Source organism: Micromesistius poutassou (genome assembly GCF_964030765.1).
Source record: "Micromesistius poutassou genome assembly, chromosome: 16".
NCBI lineage: Eukaryota > Metazoa > Chordata > Actinopteri > Gadiformes > Gadidae > Micromesistius > Micromesistius poutassou.
Window position 1 is genome coordinate 17905157 of NC_140286.1, and position 21517 is coordinate 17926673.

Genomic DNA, 21517 nt, shown 5'->3' on the forward strand with positions numbered 1-21517 from the left:
ACTCCAATTGAAGTTAAATGAGATTATCAAATGGAATGGTAAATGGTCCTCATTTATATAGAGCTTTTATCCAAAGCGCTTTACAGTGTTGACTGACATTCACCCATTGATGCATTCATGCAAATCTTGGAATTTCAAGAATAAAGTTGAAATACCATGAAATATCATGTCGAGATAAATCTCGACATTTCGAGAATAAAGTCAACATGAGAATAAAGTTAGTCCCTCTGTCAGTGTGTCACGCCGGCCATCCGCCCAAGCAAGCAGTGGATGAAACTAAGTAGTCTGCTATTACTTTACGGACGTTGTTTGTTGTGTAGGCCTCCATACACACAATGCAGCGACTAAAACCGTCAATGCAACCACTGATTGCAATGCTGAATGGCTTTAGTTTATCGTACCCATCCATGTGCCAGAGTGCATTAGGACCTTTGCTGCAGCCTGCGATAATGTCTGCGTCTCAGACGCCGCACACGTCTCTGTTCACACCTTCAGGATCAAGCAAGTCAAAGTTTAACCACCGATATCCTTGATTCTGCCCATTTCCAGCTATTGGTCTGATTTATCCTTCTGTACAGACGTTTTTGGCACAACCTTTTTAACGTCCTTACACATATAACCACATTGTGTTTTTGGGCTAAAATAGCGAGTAGTTCCTTGTTGCTAAACCCGTCTCCAAAGTACAATTTCACAAGATCATCAACACAAGGCATTTTGATGAGTCGTCGGCCAAGTGAGTCTGAATTAAGGTCTCGCTCTCTCCATATGATTTAATGGACATGTCGACATTAATGTCGACCAGAGATTAAAACTAACGCCGTCCCGTCGTCCCGGGGACGTAATTAATTGTCTCGGGTCGACCTTGGGACGAAGAGAATTGTGTGGGCACTGACTTCATTTTTCTGTTCAAGTTTTCAACACTTTCTGCGAACCAGAACGGGTTTGCGGTCGGTGGAAAAGACTTATGTGAAAAGGTAAATGGAAAAAGGGCTGAGCTTCGTTCAATTGGCTGGCACGCTCACCTTTGTGTTGTTCAGTGAGACGCAGAGACTGCTTGCAACAATGATGCAGCCTGCTGCTCTCGCACTGCTTGCCGCTCAAGCTGAGACGAGACGAGGATACTGTCACCAAAGATCCTTTATTACCGTCATTTCCCGCATATAGGCCGTATCGTGGATAAACCGCAAGCCTTTCATTTATGTATAAAAAAACAGAATTGTGCATAAGCCGCACCCATATATAGGCCGCACAAGTTTCAAATTGGTTAATTATGTAATGAATAGGCATATAAAACCCTTCAGCCAAGTGGTCACTGCAAATCGATGTTAAACTTGAACTTGCTTTTCCCCTTAACGTTAAGACCGACTAGGCCTACTGCTTGGCACGCGCACATTTTTGTGCAGGAGAACGGTGAGAGCACATCAAACGCGCGTAGCAGCTACAGGACCTGTCTTTCTTTATTGTCTCAGAGTGTGTCGCTGTTAAACACCTGACAATGAGCTAGTTTACCATGATAAGACCGCCATATGAATCTGGACAAAAGGAATAAAGACAGCAAGGATGCAGGGAGTTCAGCAAGGCTACAGTTGAAGATCAAGTTAAATCGGTGCTGATTTATTTTTAACGTCAACATTAGAGGAATTGACTTGTTCCCCGATGGACGCATTTAACTCACAACTGTTTATGCTGAGACTGTTTTGCTTTTTGCTACCTTTGCTGCGGGCTTTGTGCACCGTCAAGGGAAAGAGGCGGTGGTTGAAAAAAGTATTTTGATGCTATTAAATTCACTCGTTGCTTATAATGCTTTATTCATTTCCCCAGTATCATTTCATTAATTTAGTAGACCATTTTGTTTATTTTTGAATTGTAAAATAAATACAATCATTTTTTTTTTAAGTTACAAGTTTTTGAAATTATTGGAAGCGAGTCGAGCTGATCTCGCCTGCTGTACCGTATATGTAGGCCTACTGTATGTTGGTGAAACACAACACTGCCAATGTGGCAGTTCCATGCGCAATGGGGATTTCTAAAGGTTACTGTACAGTGCCGGAGACGAGCGTCAGGAGCTGAACCATCACTACGGTAAAGCTAAGAAGGTTCTACGAGCGCTTCAGACCAACCTTACCAACGAATGACATACAAAAGAAATTCGTAGCAAAGAACAAATAACCTAATTAACTGAAAATGGATTTTTAGAAATCGTTTTCCCATGTATTGGCCGCACCCATGCATAAGCCGCATAGCTTGCGGCATTTTGGAGATTTGTGTATAAATCGCGGCTTATAGTCGGGAAATGACGGTAAATGCAGTCACTAAATGGTGGAGTAGTGGCAGAAGGTCACGTAGACCACAGTTCTGTGACTCTGAGGGTGTTGGTTGTCATCTTGAAGCTAAACAAATCTAGTCTGGAAATAAATATATTATTTTATCAACATAATGTATTGTGTTTTTATTATATAATCAGTAAGTAACAACTCAAAATGTAAAAAAGATTTTTGTTACATTTTAGTTTTAACACCTGATGTCGACATTTCGAGAATGAAGTCGACATGATATTTCAACTTTATTCTCAAAATGTCGAGATTGATGACAACTTTATTCTCGAAATGTCGACATTAATCTCGTCATGGTAAAAAAAAAAAAAAAAATCATGCGTGTCCCTAATACACTGTCAACAGCATTTACCACTTGTTTGACGAAATGATGATCTGCCAGACTTTGACAAACGGTTCAAGACTTTGCTTTAGTCGAGCCAATCGCTACATTTATGTGCTAAAAAAAAACAATTGGCAGCACTGTTTCACCTGAACACGTCTGCAGTGGAAGATGAGATTTTGACAGTACAAGCTGATATTGGGAACTTGCTCACAAAGGAAAACAAACATGAGGAAATGTGCTACCTCCTTGTCCTCAGCCTTTTCCCACATGAAGTCCATGAAGTCCAAATACCATTCCACCATCACTGTCATTTGGAAGCCTGCTTGAGACTAGCTTCCAGCAGCTACTCTCCGGACTATGCAAACCTGACTGACTCCATTCAGTGCAAGTTATCAGAGTATGTACTCAGTATTTCATTAATACACAGGATCAGATGTTATAATCCCTTGTGCCACAATCCAAGGAAAACACATATTCAGAAGCCCCTGTCCAAACCAACCTTATAAGCACGCTGGCTACTAAGCTACCAACCAATGGTGAAAACACAAGACAAATGGCCCAACTAACAGCAGTATATACAGCAGTATGCAGTATGCAGCATTTCATTGGGGCTATCAAGTGGGCACCCTCTTTCACCGATGTTTGTTAACCCTAACCCTAACCCTCAGACTGTCCACAAATGTCCAGTTCAGACAGCAAGCTAGTAGCAGATCTAACCACGAACCCCTGCGTGCCGATTTCAATAGGCCTTAGTCGCGTACTCCAGCCTCGCTGTGCTGCCTCTCCAGCCATTTCAGCATACTTCGCTTTCTTAAGCTCATTGGCTTCTTCAACTCTGTCTTCCCAAGGAACTGTAAGTTCAATGAAATAAACAATCTTCATATCACAATAGCATCACAATAGCATATCCGGTCTTAGCCTAGTGCTAACAGTGCAGAGGAACAACAACCTGCTGAATAAGATCAGCCTTCATTTCCCAGGCTCCTCCATTACTTAGCTGCCCGGCTCTGTGCCTGCCTCTAAGTGCTCTAGCCTTTTCTCCCTGACGCACAAAGTTAATTTGCCTACCCTCGTTACTAGCGGCTGATGAATTAACTTCTCTCCGTTTATCATCAACAGCCTCTGCCAAACATTTCAATACCTGGTTGTGACGCCACGTATACCGCCCCTGGGAGAGACTGACCTTGCATCCTGATAGGATATGGCGGAGGCTGCACACACAGGAACATAGTGTGCATGTCTCATCCTCACCAAACCATTGATTTAAGTTCTGGGGAGATGGGAGCACATCATATGTAGCACCTATCATGAATCTGATCCTGCTAGCCTCCAAGCTCCATAGAGGGGAGGGGGGGGGTTGGTTACGCACGTTCAAGATTGTTGATAGGGTGGGGGGTGGGTGGTCGCGGTCGCGGACAGGATTGTTGACGGGGGCGGGGGGGGTGGTCGCGGTCGCGGACAGGATTGTTGACGGGGGGGTGGGGGCGTTGGTTACGCACGTTCAAGATTGTTGACGGGGGGGGGCTCGAGCGGCTCTAGCACGGTAATGACAAGCATTAGGCTACGTTTTTTCATGAATCATAAACTCAAAATATAATTTCATTTAACTTATTTTACACATTTGAGAAAAACAAACACAACCCAAAATAGCATTTATTTGGCTATGATATCAATATTTTAGAGCTCCCCCAAAATTTCACAAACCATGTTTCCAGGGGAGCTCAAATCACCTCCCCCTTAATTCGAACACTGATAGCAGTTAAAAGCAAAACAATCTTCAGGGCATTGTCTCCAGGCATTTTGGCGCCGTAAAGTTAATGTTAGTTTGTATGTGAACATGACGTGACGTTACATGCGATGTATGACATGAAGCAGTAACATTCCCTTGCTTGATATTAAAATCATATACCAAATTATAGCCTAGTGACATTATACAATTATAGCCTAATGACACATGAAAAAAAGTTGAGTCCTCGTCTTTGCGAGTCTGAATGCACGAGTCCGAGTCCAAGTTCGAGTCATTCAGTGCTCAAGTCCAAGTCAAGTCACGAGTCTCTTATTTAGCTCAAGAGTCTGAGTCTCGGACTCGAGTACTACAACACTGGTACATAGTAAATATTAATGAGAGAGGTCAAGAAAGCTCTTGTAACAAGTCACAACAAATCCTAAGTTGGTTTGCAAAAATCTGTGTCATCTGTCATAAAGCCCCCCTACTTCTTCCTGTCAGGATAGGGTGAGCCAGACAGAGAGGTTCACAGCTTTAAGGGGTCAAGCTGAAGTCTTTGTCTGCTGTGCAATGCGGCAGCAATGCTGTGTAGGAGTTATTCTGTTTAAATCAAACCGTCACCAATTCATAACAATATTGTGTGTATTGTATTTCCCTTTTAGGGACAATGAATAACTTTAACTTGATCTTAAAGAAGCCTTGTTTATAGTGTATTTTTTAACATTCAATATTCCATTTACTATGAACAAATCCAACCCTTTCATTGGCTTCATATCTTGCATGTCAGAGTTACCATCTAGAAGGGAGATATTGGCATATTAATAATTATTATAATATGCCTGATCATTTAACAATAATTATCACAAAAGGTTTCATTCCAACTGTTAGTTTCTTTGGGAAACTAACTTTATGGTTAGTTATTTTAAACATGAGTTGTATTCATGTTTTTATACTCCAAATTCAATGATTGAATATGGATTACAAGAACCAAAAAGGAAAAAGTATTCTAATGATTTATAATGTTTGGATGGGTGAATGTAATCTGTTACATTTACAGGTACCAGCTATTCACACTCCACTCAAACATGCAGCCACAGGACCAACAGAAGGCCATGCAGAACGCTCCAGAAGGTGTCCGCAAATTGGTAAATATATATGTTTTTGCCAATCCTATGCTGGAAAGGGCATTTATCTGGTGATGGCTGGCTAGTATTGTATTGAGGTATGTGGCTTAATGGTGATACATGATCCACCTAACCTGCCATTTAGCCAGGTTACACGTTCTTCAGCATGTGGGGTGCATTTTTGTGCCTTGCTTTTGCATGAATAACTTTAAAATATTTTAAGATGTATATTTTATAAGGTCAAGTCATTCTTCTCATTAGTGTTGCACGGTATACCGATACTAGATCCGTATCACAATACCCTGCCATTTAAAATGGTACAAAACCCAATTTTATTAGTACCGGTACCAGATTGAGTCCAGAAAACAAAGTGTCTTAAGCCGTATTTGGTGTTGCTTCGATGTGCGACCGCGGGACAGTTTGTGTGTGCAGCGAATGCCATCAGTAATTTTCTCTCATATGCCTGCTAGCTACAGGAAATGGTCCTGAATGGTACATAAGCATGCTGGATTGCACCTGTTCATACAAGTGGTCATGTGAGCTGTGAATTAGCATGATAGAAAAAATCATCATTTTCTGAAAAAAATATTTTTTTAGTTGAGTGCGAAGACCAAGGTTGATTCGATAATCAAGCATCAAGAAGATAAGACGCATCATATTCAGCAGAGTCAAAATTGGCATTAGAGCAACTGACTTTGGTAAAGTAGTTACAAAGTCATCGGCTGTGAGGGAGGAAGGAACAGGAGTGGGAAGAGAACACGGAAAACAATTTCCTGGGGTAGGAGTTTGAGTCCTGGAGGAGTCTGGGGTCTGAGAGGAGGTGAAGGTAGTGAGAGAGATCATCAGGACAGTCTGATCTTTCCCATTTCCTCTCATCTGCCCGCAACTCTGCTCTATAAGCCTGCAGAGATTCGGACAGCCAAGGAGGGGGGTGCATGGATCGTGCTGGTCTAGAGTGGAAGGGACCGAGGGAGTCCAAGGAGGAGAAGAGGGAGGATAGCATAGTGTCAGAGGCTTCCGCGGTAGACATTTGAGAGAATCGTTAGTGAAGAGAGATGAGAGATGGTAGTGAAGACAGGACAGTTGAGGCAAAAATAGAGGGAGAGAGAGATTTCAGGTTACGGCGGGTGGTGACAATATGAGGATTATGGAGGAGGGAGGAGGAGGACTTCAAGGGGAGAGAGAAAGCAACAAAGTGATGGTCAGACACAGGGAGTGGGGTAATGGAGAGAGCCGAGGTACCGCAGGACCTTGTGAATATCAGGTCAAGTTGGTTCCCGGCGGTTGGGAGGAGAAGGGGACGTAAAACTCTGTTACTGCAGGCAAGTGCAACTTCTCTGGCAGGATGTTGAAGTCGTCAAGGACAACGAGTGGTGTGCCATCTTCAGGAAAGCAGCTGAGAAGGGCATCCATCTCATTTTACAAGTCACGAAGGGGACCTGGCGGACGGTTGATCATCACAATGTAGAGTTGGATAGGAAGGGTACCAGCGACAGGATGAAATTCAAATGCAGATCTAGTCGAGTGTTCCAGGGGAAGGACCTGATAGGACCACTTTGGTGAGATGAGGAGTCCAGTCCCTCCTCCTCGCCCTGATGGTCTAGGGGTGTGTGAGAACGAGAAAGAGGTGGAGAGGGCAGCTGGAGTGGCAGAGTTCTCTGCCACGCAGTTGTAGTTCTCTAGGGTGATCCACCACTCTGTAAGGGCCAGGAAGTGGAGAGTCATGAGGGATGCATAGTCCGAGATAGAGTCACACTTCTTGACAGCTGATTGGCAGTTCCAGAGTCCCCTTCAATCACTTCAAGGTCAGTGTAGGTGGAGATTGGAAGGGTAGTTGCACCGGGCAGAGGGTTCTAGGTGGCGTCTTCTCCGGGTAGATATCCTGACGATGATTGAGGCACAAAGCAACGATGGGTGGCAGGAGAAGTAGTCTCTGGTCTTCCTCGAGGGACTCCCGTAGAGAGACTTCCTTAGTCTTTGTTTGACCGGGACTTCCTTTTTAGGGGCCTGACACTACAGTGCACAACAAAGCTCAGGCAGCCTTATCTTGAATGACCACTTGCTAACAACAGAGAGTTAGAATTGACGCTACCAACTGAGATGCTAAACACACAACACACTTATGGCGCGTTTCTACCGGCGGGTGCGGATCGGTTTGCGTTTCCACCGCCAACTTTTGGCGGAGTCCGGAATTAGCCGTGATTAGCTGTACTTATCTCTGAGTACTCCTCCGTTGAGGTACCAAGTGGTCTGAAAGGGTGCCAGCAAGTTCGAGCTACACACCCCGTCCGTTGATTGGTTGACAGAATCGTCACTTCCGTGCGACAGGGGGATAATAACAAACAGACACAGTACTCAAGAGGTATTTCTGGACAACGGCGTTTATTGAAGAAAATGTCGTGCAAAGGTTTGCCGTCCTTCTTGGACGTCCTACATTGTTGCTGTTGGTTTCTTTTTCATTGGATTTATTAGCAGGCTACACTGCGTCGGGCTGCTATGAGGTCACGAGTGCTTACGTAGCTGCTGCGGCTATCGCCATCCGGCTTAAAAACCACCCTACCATTACACCAGTACCAAGGGTACTGCCGGTGGAAAAGCGCCATTATTTCCTGTCCTAGGATAACATGCTACATGATAAATAGTACCCCAAACTCATCTATTCCTTTCCTAAAAGGGAAAAGGAAAAGGAAGTAAAGGACTATAAACATACACGTACTGTAGGATTACGGACTTAAGCTGTTGTAGAAAGGTCTGGGCTGGTCAGCAGTCAAGAAGAAATGAGAGAGAGCGGGTTGAAAGATGCAACCAATCACCCAGGTGGCATCTGGAACCCTAATCTGATGCTGTGGATCTTTAAAGAGAGAGCCACAGAAAAAGAACATGAGAAGAATAACAACAAAAACAAAGAAAGTGAATGATAAGAGGCCCTGTATGTAACACAAAGGCAGCCCGATGTTGTATGTATTTCCGTCCTTCGGAGGAGACGTAAAACCGAGGTCCTGACTCACTGAGGTCATGAAAGATCCCAGGGCACTTATCGCAAAGAGTAGGGGATCCCCCGGTGTCCTGGCTAAAACTGCCCAACCAGCCTCATTCAATCTGGCCCCCTAATCATCCCCCTATATATATATATAGAATTGGCTCATTCATTAATTCCCTCACTCTCCACCTCAAGCTGGTGTGTGGTGAGCGTTCTGGCGCCGATTGGCTGCCGTGCATCACCCAAGTGGGTGCTACACATTGGTGGTGGTTAGTGAGGTCCCCCCTTCACTGTAAAGCGCTTTGAGTGTCTAGAAAAGCACTATATAAATTCAATTAATTATGTATTGTGTTAGTGGGTGGGGACAAGTTCAAACAGGGTTAATGATTTCCCTTTAGATGTTGACTCAAAACAATTAACTTGTTATACTCCTGTTTACAGATTCTTTCTACGAGTGTAGCTGAGACAAGCATCACCATTAAAGATGTGGTCTTTGTCATCGACTCAGGAAAAGTCAAAGAGGTGATATAGTAGCTTTTCAAGGAGAAAAAAGAAAAGAAAAAGAGATTTGGTTCATACAATTTGATTATTTTTGTTGATATAGAAATTGTTTCAGTCCATGGCACAAATGATTTGGATATCGAAGGCCAGTGCTCTACAAAGAATGGGAAGGTGAAGTAATCAACCTTGATTATTATTTCTGTCTTGCCTGCAAGATCTTATTTTTTGAGCTGTGAATCTGACATAATATTCATTTGATTAATCTAGCTAATCCATTTTTCATGTGTTTGACAGGGCTGGGCGATGCAAGCCAGGAATGTACTTTTGCCTCTACAGCCAGGCCCAGTTTGAAAACATGACAGAATTCCCAGTTCCGCAACTTCAAAGGATGCCTTTGCAGGTACATGATGTGTACATTCGAGTGTTCGCCTGCTAGCCTGCCAATAGGCCAGAGCTTTTTCAGGCATTAGCCCTTAAGCGTGCAGTAATAGGCTAGCAAGTTTGCATCAGGATGTTAACATGCTAAGGGTTTTCACACTGGTAAATTAACTTGTTAGTGTTGTAGCGTGTTCGTGCCGTATGGTGGTACAATACTGCAGAAGCATGCTAGATACTAGCATGATTGTTTTTGACTGACCTTAAAATATCTTTATTCTCGAGTTCTACAGTTTTCTTTAAAGATCAGCAGGATTTGTAAAATAAGAAAAATCATAAAAAACTATACAGTATATATACACTATATATAGTATATATATATGAGTGTTACAGTATATACTCTATATATATTGTACAAATCATTTTATTTTATTTACCTGCTACCACCTATATGTGCTATTGATGATGATTTCAGTACTCCCTTCCAAAACCCAACAGAACACAGGTCTTTAAGTGCTATTCACGTATGGATTTGTTCATATGCATTTCCTGTTAATGTAGCAGGTTATAGTTATGTATGAAAAAAGCAAAAGATTTTTAGCATCAGTCTGAAATGGTGCATTTTTGTTCCAGTATCACTAGAAATGTAGAAATGTTACCCTTGGTTATGTGAAAGGGGAAAGAGAATAAGAATAAATTAATCAGTAAGATGAATGCGCCATAGGTGCTGTAGGTACGATTTCAGAGTTGTAACGAGAGAGAGCAGAAGAGAGCAGTATTTTGAAACCCAAATTATCCCCTCCCTCTTATCTACAGCCCCTTTAATTGTGTCCTAATTGTGTGCCTGTTTTGATAGAAAGCACAAATCTAGAGTACCAAAAAGTGTATGCATTAAATATTAGCCATCTAGTCATGGTATCGTCATAAGAATCTTGCACAATAATACTCTGGGCAAGATTTGAGGACTTGAGTAATTTGATCCTATTTTGTCAACCGAACAACTTGTGTTTGTCAGGAACTATGTCTCTACACTAAACTACTGGTTCCTGTTGACTGCTCTGTGGCCGAGTTCCTGTCCAAAGCACCAGAGCCGCCACACATTCACATCATCGATTATGCTGTTCAGATGCTAAAGGTACGTAGAGGTCGCCATGTGTCCCAACAGCCCTGTTTATCAAGCCAATGTGATCATCACTCTCATCTGTGTGTAGTGGTCTCGGTCAGTATGCACAAGGTTAAAGGTAAGTTAAGGGTAAAATATTTGATTTCTGTAGCTAGAGGTTTCTCAATCAAAACAGAAAAACCAAACAAAATACACAGTTTAATGACATTGTGAAGTACAGTGGAAACATGGGAGATGTTCGAGACCTTTGCTGGTGAAAACTGATCCAGGCAGAATCATGTTCACGGATGAGTTAATGTTTTATTCGGATTATGTTTAGACATGTTTATTCACCTTATGCCTTTTCATTCTAATGAAAAAGCTACAAGTAACCCAACTTGGATTAGAGTGGACTAACCACACAGCTGTTGATTGTTATGTGGGGTAGCCCAGCACTACCATCCATGTCGAAACAATCATGCAAGAAATAACTTGTTGTAACTTTATATCGTTACAGTACACATTAGTGTTTTCCACAAAATTTGATTCCCTAAACAACAGCCTAACTCTAATGCAATTAAACCAGTCGTCTCACTTTATTATGTTTACAATGGGTGTACAGTAACAAACAGTAAGAAACCAAGTAAAGTAATGTGTGGCAAATAGAGAATTAGAGAATTAGAATGGGTGTAATGCATAGGGGTGGGAATCACAGGGTACCTCACGATACGATGCAATACCGATAATATAAACTAGGCACATTTGTGTTTGGTTGATTTTTTAGTTGTTGTAACACTCAGTACATTTACATGCACAGCTTAATTCGATTAAAGCCATAGCTCGATTATGCTCCTCAATTGGACAACTGCAATTGTCCGCGTATACATGGTGGTGAGTAAATCGATTCATTGGCCGAAGCGTGTCATACCCCGGTACGTTAGGTGGCGCTGTACCCATTTCAACTAGTGGTAATAGAGCCAACGGTTGACCTCTTTACGTCACCAGCAACAACAAACATCATTTGTTGCATTCCATTGTTCCGACCTCTTGGTCGTATGCCGACTCCTCCGGCTGCTCTGCCGGCGGAGCAGTCCGCACACGACCGAGAGGTCGGAACAATGGAGTGTCGGAGAAATGATATGGACCCGAAGTGAACTGACAGCTGTCTGCTGAAACATCGCTTTCTCCTCCATGTCGCGTTTCAATCTGGACTTCAGAGAGTCAAAGCCAAAGTTAATTTCCCCCAATTCCTTTTGCCCATGGGCGAGATAAACCCAACTAGGAGTCTTTACTTGTTGTGGAAGTACCAGAGAGTCGGAGAACCCGACGCAGTCTGTAAGATTCATAATATCAGAGAATACCCCCGTCAGTTCGGCCGCGGCGCAATGAATTAATAAAGATCGTAGTTATTTTACAACCTTGTTGATGAGCAACATTTAGAAAAACATGGACTTTTAATTCAGCTTTGGGTTAAATCGAAGCATAGTGTGTACTGAATGCACGTTGATGATGATACACTCCTTATAGGGGGTAACTACATTGGCACGACACCGGCTTCCTCCATCTTCTGCGCCAGCTTTTTAAATAAATCGCCGACCCAAAGTTAGTTGACAGCTCTCTGCTGAAAACATCTCTCTCCCACCGGAGCAGCCCGTCCGTATACATTACCCGCCGCGGCGCAATGAATGAATAAAGATCGTAAACACGTCGGGAGAAAAAAACATTTATTTTGACAGATGTGCCTGAAGTTACTGCTTTACAACCTCGTTGATGACACACATTTAGAAAACATGTACTTTTAATTCAGCCTTGGGTGAAATGGAAGCGTAGTGTCCGTGTGTTTCCACCTTTAATGAATGCATGCCATGCACGCTCCCGCGGCCGGGACACAATTCTTATAGGGGTAACCATCTTCTGCGCCACCTTTTTAAATAAATCGCTGTTTCTCGTTATCCCTTATCCGACGGCGGCGACAACAACAACAACAAGACTATCGTCTCCTTCTACTTCCGGCTCACGGCCCCGGGAAAAGGTCTCGAGCATGTGCAGAACGCAAATCAACGAATAAGCCAATTCGATTGGCTACATGCACGCTTAGCTCGACTATGAATCGCATTATCTAGGGGTCTTAACTCGACTATGAGTAAGCCAATTCGATTCGAGTATAGCTCGACTAAGGTGTATACATGCATCTTAGTAATCCAATCATAGTTGGACTAAGCCAATAAATCGACTTTCTTGTGTGTCATCTAAACGCACTGACTGCTTCTTGGCAATAAATCTTACCCTGTTGGAAAGCCTTTTAAATGGTACCACATGTGTAAGGAACATGCATTTGTGGGATGAGCATGAGTATGTAGGTTGCACCCAAGAAAAATGTGCCAAATCTTCTCCGCGAGGCCCGTTTGCGCTGGTGTCTGAAACACGTACACTGGAACCTGAACACGTGGAGGAACCTTATGTTCAGTGATGAGTCGAGATTCTGCCTACGGCATTTGGATCATAGGGATATGTGTGGAGAAGACGCGGAGACCGCTATGCTGATTGCTGCACCGATAGAGTAACATCTTTTGGTGGAGGCAGTGTGATGGTGTGGGGCGGCATTTCCCTCACTGGAAAAAACGAGGCTTGTCATCATTGGAGGCAATCTCAATGCAGAGAGATATCTAGATGAGATTCTGCAACCAGTGGCAATCCCATATCTCCACAGTCTTGGACCGAACTCTATCCGCCAAGATGACAACGCTCGCCCCCACAGAGCGGGGTTTATCAGAGACTACCTCCAGAGTTTGGGAATGGCCTGCCTGCAGTCCTGACCTCAACCCCATTGAACAGTTGTGGGATCAGCCAATCTACCAAACACAAATTTCCTTACTTTTTGTGCCTAGTTTATATCGCTCCGCTCCCAATGAGCCCAGTCTGCTCTGACTGGTCCGCTGGCCCCCTCTGTTGTGCTTGGTTAAACGCTTGGCATGTATGTTGGCCATCTCATGCCCTGAGTCTTGAGCAGATGTAAACGTTACCAGTGTCAATGGCCTCGGTTAAGCCGTACCTCTTCGAGACAGTCTGATACAGAATCATAAATTCAGGCCTAACCACCGCAACCAAGAGTGGGGCAGGACGTTCAGTGGTAGGTGGTGCTGTTGTTGCCATCTTATATTTCAGATGGAACTGTACTTTCTCTAACTCACGGTTAAAAATGTGTGTTCATGTATATTTTATAATTTCTTCCTTTGGTTGTCGGACAAATGAGCCACGTTCCAGTCCCCCTAAATGCATGGTACACCCTGCCCATCCAGGCCTAGGGCCTAACTGTTTAAATCCCTACTCCCTGCAGAACTCAACAACGTATATAGTGCTGACCTAGTGCTGGGCGGTATACCGGTTCACAACGAATACCAGTGTGTATTTTCGTTATGATATGAATTTTTAATATACCGCCATACCAGTATTTGATTACACAACGTTTGGAACGCTGAGCTGTGCGACTGTTGACAGGACCCTTTTCAATGTTGCGCTTCTAAACACGCATGGTACGACTGCGTGCGGCATCACTTACTTGATGTTGTTTTGATTGAAGATCGGCAGGTTGTAGTGGGTGCTGCCGTGAATGAATGAACGTGTGTGTGTGTGTGTGTGTGTGTGTGTGTGTGTGTGTGTGTGTGTGTGTGAACTAATCAAAAGATGAGTTGTTATAAAATAAGTCCTTAGTGGCAGCACTAGTGAACACCTGATTATGCATGAAAAAAAAATACAGTCGTAAACCGTGAAATAAAAAAAATAAAAAATTCAAAATCAATTTTTGGTCATACCTGACCGTGGATCATTGAGGCATGGAACTGAGGAAGAGTAACTTTTATTACAAATTCAGAAGTGAGGTTTCATTATGCAGGACACAGGACCCAAATAATTGTTGAAGAAATGAGAAATAAATGATTTAATCAAAATACATATGTTTTGCTAATGTAAAAAAATCCCAGCTAGAACTATGAAGGAAGGAATTTCATGGTTGTCAGCCCGTCTAGGGTTGTACTCAAGACACTCCAGGGGTTTTCTAATCGGGCTGGATGGTATGTTGGCCACCGCCCCATGACTGAAGCTGGAGATATTGTGGCCAACCACAACCTCCTTTGAGGGTCCCTCCTACTGGGCTGGTGCTTGGATATGGGAAGTGTCTTAAACAACTCACAAATAGTGTTGGGTCTTTAAACACCTCATCATGACCCTCATCATGTCGCCAACATAATCTGTCAAATATTGCATTTAAATAGCCACTTATAGAAGAAATAACTTTTATATATATTTGTAAAGTGGGCCCATAATTATAAAAAAATATACATTTTGTTATATTTAATAAAAAATGTTTTACAAAGTAAAAGTGGAACTTTTTATTGGCTTTGCGGTGCATTCATCATTCTTGGAGTTTGGCAAAACACTAGGGGTTTGCATTAGGGCTTGGCTGATGGTCGATTCTATCGACTATCGACGATAGATGGATTCCATCGTCAATCGTCTCAAATTGCAGATGACAAGGCGATTATTTAATTTTTTATACACAGCAACGTCAGTTTCTCGTCCGGTCTTTATATCTACCCCCTCCTCTGCCACAAACAATACGTATTTGGATGAGAGTGCGCAGCCAAGACTGTTGGGAAAATAAGCCCCGACAGGGTGAACCGGACCCCGACGCGAAGCGGAGGTGTCTTGCTTCGCCCTGAAGGGTATGATGACCGGCAATGTTCTATACATTATACCACTCATTACACGGCTACTTGCCAAAACGAAAAAATATCTTCACACGGTGTGTCTTACAATTACCATTCGTAGTGTTGATCAGCAGAGAAATAGTCCAGACCAGGTGCCTTAATTACATCTGTCGCATATGTCAGGTGAAAGCTAAATGTCAAGGGAAAGAGGCGGTGGTTGAAAAAAGTATTTTGATCGCTTATTAAGTTCACTTGTTGCTTATAATGTTTTATTAATTTCCCAGTATCATTTCCTTAATTTAAAAGACAGTTTTGTTAATTTTTGAATTGTAAAATAAATAAAGTTGCAAGTAATGTTTTATAATGTAATAAATCAGCTTCAAAAAAAGGTGTAGTATTGCCTTAATATGTGTAGGGTTCGAGAGGGCCCATTGGGGTTCTAAATCAAGACGGTATATTACCTCGGTCACTGTAAACTTGCGGACCATGCCGGGAAAAAGTTTCAAATTAGACAAAAACACTTTCTGTATCTCCTTCAGTTTTCTCGACAACCATTCAATCAACCGTGACCGTTCTAAAAACCGTAACCAAACCTTGTTACTCATTGCTACCACTGCTGGGGCAGAGGAGACGTTGACCTTGATTCCTTTCTTCTCTCTCCATCCCCGCAAAGCTTGCTAATTACGCGACTGCAGAGTGAGAAATGGACCTAGATCTATCTAGCCTTTTAATGAGCATTTTTAAGAAACAGTCTGTTTTAGAGCACATAAAAAGTGCATATTGTACCTTTAATTGTCATCAAATGGTGATGCATATCACATAAAACTCTAGTTTTTATTGGAGAAACAATATTGTTTACCATATAAAAACCCATTGAGATGATACATCTTCACTTCAAAAGTCCTACAATAATCCGAAAAATGTAGTGGACAATTACAGCAGAGCAACAACTCCCATTCTTTATATAATAAGCCCAGTGATTGAATGTGTACACCATCTCACTTTAAATTCAAGGCTTAGGTAAAGTACTTATTGTAAAAGTGTCTCTCTCTGTGCCCCCCTGCAGAATATAGAGGCCATGAACCCATGTGAGGACCTGACCGACCTTGGTCACCATCTGGCTGATCTCTCCATAGAGCCATACCTTGGCAAGATGGTGCTGTGTGCCATAGTGCTCAAGTGCTTGGATCCTGTCTTGACCATCGCCTGCACACTGGCCAACAATGAACCATTCTCACTTCCTACTCCGGCCTCTCAGAAAAAGGCTGCTCTTCTCAGCAGAAAGTGGTTCTCTGCCAATACCTTCAGTGACCACATGGCTCTTTTGAGAACTTTTCAGGTCAAATAAATATTGCATATTAAGGGGAATTGAATGTTCATTATCAATCTAAATCTGTACAAATTTGAGAGGGCTAGCATTGAAAATAAGTTGTATTTAACCTTTCGGTTTGATTTCTCATGAACTTTGCTCATTATGTCTTCTGTACTTAGGCATGGCAGAAGGCCCGTAGTGATGGCTGGGAGCGATCATTCTGTGAGAAGAATTTTCTGTCACAGGCAACCATGGAGGTGATCATCATGATGCGAACACAACTGCTTGGACAACTCCGTGCAATTGGTTAGTGCTATTTTGGTCTTTCTATCTATACACTTAATCAAGCACTAAGTGTGAGAATGGTATGTCTTGCTGCAAACAGCTGATTTACAGCTATTATGTTCATTGATCATTCAGTTGTAAAATATAGATTGCACAAAGTTGAGCGAGATGTAAACTGAATTCCTACAACAAAGAAAATATTAGCTTTGTTGCTTCTATGAAAAGAAAATACAGTAGCACAATCAGTCAATTTTAGCATGAGTAGGAGGATGCAGATGTCTATTGCCCATTTTAACAATTAGTCTCAAGTGTTGCATAACCTCCCAGAGCATAAGAGCATCACGTAAGCATTTAGTCAAACACTTAAGATTGACGGTATTTGAACATTTACATTTACACCCGCTCAGTGACCCAGCCATCGTACGCACAATTTAACGTTAGACTGGGTCTTATTTCCCATCAGGTACTATATATAAACCTATGTATATACAGTGGTAGGCATATGTTTAGGCACCCATGCTAAAGTTGACTAAAAAGAGGAATAAAAGAAAAAGTAATTAGTTAGATTACCCCGTTACTGAAAAAATAACGGCGTTACCTAACGCCGTTATTTTAAACAGCGTTATTACAAACACTGATGAAAAGTGATATATAAATAAAGTTGGCTTGCCTTGCCTTCATAATTGTATTAAATAGTCTTACATCTAACTTGTTTAAACCTGCAGAAACCCTGGATAGGATTTTTTTTTTGGAATGAGAATGTCTTCTCTCATGGGGAACACACAACAAACTTCATGCATTTGCATCAAGATTAGATAACGATACAAGGACCAATATTGATAAGGTATGTCTTATTCATAACATGTTTATAACAAATTATAAATTGTTTTTGTTTAGGTTTTGTTCGAGCACGGGGCCGCAGTGACATCCGTGATGTGAACATCAACTCTGAGAACTGGGCTATTGTGAAGGCGGCCCTGCTTACTGGCACCTACCCCAAACTGGCACACATTAACCAAGAAAGCGGTTCCATCTCTTGCAGTTGCCAGACTCAGATTTCCTTCCATTTGACTTCAGTTTTGAGTCAGCCACACTACAAAAAGGTAAGAGCTGATGTTGCCAGCCATTAAACCACCAACTACCAATAGCGAAAAACTATTTTGTCGCTATATCCACCATTTGGAAAATGTACACAATGTCGTTAAAAGATCAGTGACGCTTCATAGTTTCACGCTTCAAGGTATAGTCAGTACTGATTAGATTGCAATTAAGCCTTTAGCATGGATTCTTTATTGTAAGCAGTGGCGGATCTAGCAATTTGGGGGCCTAAGGCGAACATAGCCAGGGCCCTCTTCATCCGTTTTTTTAACGCAAAAAAAACCAGGAAGGGCCACCTCAAAGGCACCTATCAGTATACAACCTTAGACTAAATTAAGACAGGGTGAACCAAATGAGAGAATAGATTCTCAGATATGTCAAAATGCCAAATATTTATTTTTCAAAAGAAATCACAACAGTCACATGAGTGTGTGTGTGTGTGTGTGTGTGTGTGTGTGTGTGTGTGTGTGTGTGTGTGTGTGTGTGTGTGTGTGTGTGTGTGAAAATGAAAAATTACAATATAACAATAGCAATTACCAAACAATGTATGGCTAGAGTCATAACTATACACATTGTGTGGATGGAGTTATGTTTTGTGAGTGAGTAAATGTGTATGCTTGTGTGTGTGTGTGTGTGTGAGAGAAATGGCAATTATTAAATGTTTTTGCAAAATAACAAATACACATCAATTGCTGTAATACAGTCAGTGTGTGTGTGTGAGAGAGTAGATAAGAGAGAAACTGTTGCGTGAGTGAGATTGCAATTCTGAACTTAACAATTACAATAACAACAGCAATTACAGACCAATGTATGCCAACATAATGTCATAACAACTATACATAGTGTGTGTGAGAGAGAGCGAGTGAGGAAGGCATGGGGGGGAGAAATTGTTGTTTTGCAAAGTATGTCTGTGAGAAAAAGAGAGAGAGAGAGAGGGAGAAAGTGTATATGTACATGGAGAGTGTGTGTGTGAGAGAAACTGTTTTGTGTGAGTGAGATTGCAATTATGAAATTAACAACTATACATAGGGCCCTAGTTAGACGGTCTAAAACGCAGCAAAGTCAAAGTACTTTGTGGGCGGTTCTACGGCGCTGTTGCTATTATGACGGCGGGATAAATGAGCTTTGCGCCCGGTGCAAATCTAAAAAGGGTTGGGCTGAAACCTGTAGGTGTGTTTTGGGCGTAACATGCAATAAACCAATGAGAGTTCCACCTGCCATCCCCTTTAAGACCCAGCGCATTTGACTTGGCGAGTTGATAGTTTGACAGCGCGTTTGCAGTCTCCGCTGAGACAGATGCATGACCACATGAATTTCAAACTTCAAATGGCTCAGCTTATGGCAAAATAATAGGCATAATTCACACATGGAATAGCGTTTTCTTCTCCAACTTCAGAAACACTGATTTGTCATGTAAATTGCGGCAAAGACAACAAAGAAAACATATATGATATGCGGACGCAGTCCTCGATGGCCGCAACTGTGGGTCTATCTAATGATATGCGGCAATACATTAACAAACATTGTTTGTTACCAGTATTGTATACATTATCGTTATCGACTTGTGTTCATCATATACATGTGTCCCCCCATTAATATACATCGCCATGGACTGCATTATGCGTTACGTGTTTAGTTTGCGTGTGTTTAAACAGATGAGTGCGCACACACACGCGCACCAAGCATCACCCACATTCATTCATTCTTTTAAACACTTGCGGTAAAACTATGTTTTCTCACGATCAAATACTCATCAATCCTAAAAGTAATGGGCTTGTACACGATGTCTGGGTCAAGAACATATGTGTTTGCTGTACGGTGTTTGCAGATGCATTGATTTAAAAGTACAACTTACCACTGTATCAGCTGTTCTTTCCCAAATCATTTAACCAACCATTTACCCTAAAATTTGATTTTGTTTTGGAAGCCTGGAATATAGTTTGCTCAAATGTATTATTGTTATTATTATTATTATTATTTTAATGCATGCCATAGCCTACTATACTTAATTTCTATTGAACAAAAATGTTTCCACAATCATTAAATAATAGTTATTAGTTTGCATGTTTGTGCTGTGTATAGCCTACGTGTGTGTAAGCGTAGGCTATGTGGTAGTTCCGACCTGCCATGGCACGTCAAAATAGCAACAACAACTGCGCCATCCGCCAGAGACCAGGTATTTTTCAGTCAGAGGCGCAATTGCATTGGCGCATTTTTTAGATCACTAAAAAAAAGAAAAATCTAAAAAAAAAAAAAAATCACTAAAAAGCTTTTGTCCCGCAACCTTACTGGCCATGTTAACTATCTTGCTTAGTTTGCTTTTGTTGGTTACTGACAAGGAGAAATACCATGCAACAGAACAGAAAAGTAAAATGCTCTCCATGAAAGAGTGATAGAAGAGTAACATCATATCTCTATCCACTCTAAATTGTCTCAGCTTGCGCATAAAATGCAGCCTTTGCAGCCCCTTTTCATAGATGGTGTCGGTATTACTGGTCCATTGCAACTTATCATCTATTATTGTCCTTAAGTATTTGTATTCAGTTACAATCCCAATGTCTTCTCCATTTATAACCATACACTGGTGGGGCTGGCTCCCAGTTCTATAGTCTATTATTATTTCCTTTGTTTTCTTTACGTTTAAGAGAAGACAGCTGGACCTACACCAGTCTGTGAACTGATCCACCCAGGCCCTGTAGTGGGTCTCATCGTTATTCTGTATTAACCCCACTATTGCTGTGTCGTCTGCAATTTGATTGTGACATGCTCAGGTGTATTACTTCTACACTCATTAGTGTAGAGAGTGAACAATACTGGTGAGATGACACTGCCCTGTGGGGATCCTGTATTGGTCATAATCGGGGAGGACACAGCTTCATTTACCCTAACACACTGTGCTCTCTCTGTCAGAAAGGACTCGACCCACCTAATTATGTTAGGATTTACCCCTAACTGCCACAGCCTCTCCATCATAATGTGGGGCCTGATGGTGTTGAAGGCGGAAGAAAAGTCTATGACGAGAACCCAGGCATATCGTTTGGGCCTATCCAAGTAGCAATAGATATTATGGAGCATATACAGTAGGGAATCATCTGTACTCCGCTTGTTTCTATAGGCGAACTGCAAAGGGTCGATATTACATTGCACATATTTAAAAATATGTTTCAGGACAATTCTTTCTAGACTCTTCATTACAATTGATGTTAAGGCAACTGGACGATAATCATTTAAAACAGATGGTCTTGCCACCTTAGGTACTGGTACTATAAGCAAAGATTTCCAGGCTTTAGGAATATAGTGTGTATCTAGGGACTTTTGAAACAGCTGACAAAAAATTAGGTCAAGTTGTTCACTACACCTCTGCAGAACCCTTCCACTTATTTGATCAGGGCCTGGTGCTTTCTTGGGATCAATTTTATTAAAAACTCTACGTACCTCATTTGCTGTTATAGTTAAGGGAGTACCATGCTGTAGCTGCTGTCTGATGACATCACGCTCTAGGAGAAAGTCTGATGTTTCGGGACACGCATCGCTTTGCTGTTATGTTCTAGGAGTCTTGCTTGGACCCCCTGCCTTTTGCCTTGCATATTGCTGCCGTTGTCATAGGACTGGCCACGGCAGTCACAAAGATTCAAGTGCAGGGTTTCCAG

At 42.0% G+C, this 21517-nt stretch overlaps 1 protein-coding gene across 1 annotated transcript in view; it reads left to right on the forward strand.

Moving 5' to 3' along the window:
- Positions 1-21517, forward strand: part of ythdc2 (YTH domain containing 2) — a gene marked incomplete at both ends in the record, with an annotated part of 117881 nt that overhangs the window by 48494 nt on the left and 47870 nt on the right. The window contains 8 exons of the mRNA XM_084480826.1: positions 5442-5529; positions 8930-9010; positions 9093-9160; positions 9284-9389; positions 10380-10499; positions 16239-16511; positions 16664-16790; positions 17667-17872. Of these exons, the coding sequence (XP_084336952.1) occupies positions 5442-5529; positions 8930-9010; positions 9093-9160; positions 9284-9389; positions 10380-10499; positions 16239-16511; positions 16664-16790; positions 17667-17872 (1069 nt within the window). The remainder of the gene's footprint in view (positions 1-5441; positions 5530-8929; positions 9011-9092; positions 9161-9283; positions 9390-10379; positions 10500-16238; positions 16512-16663; positions 16791-17666; positions 17873-21517) is intronic.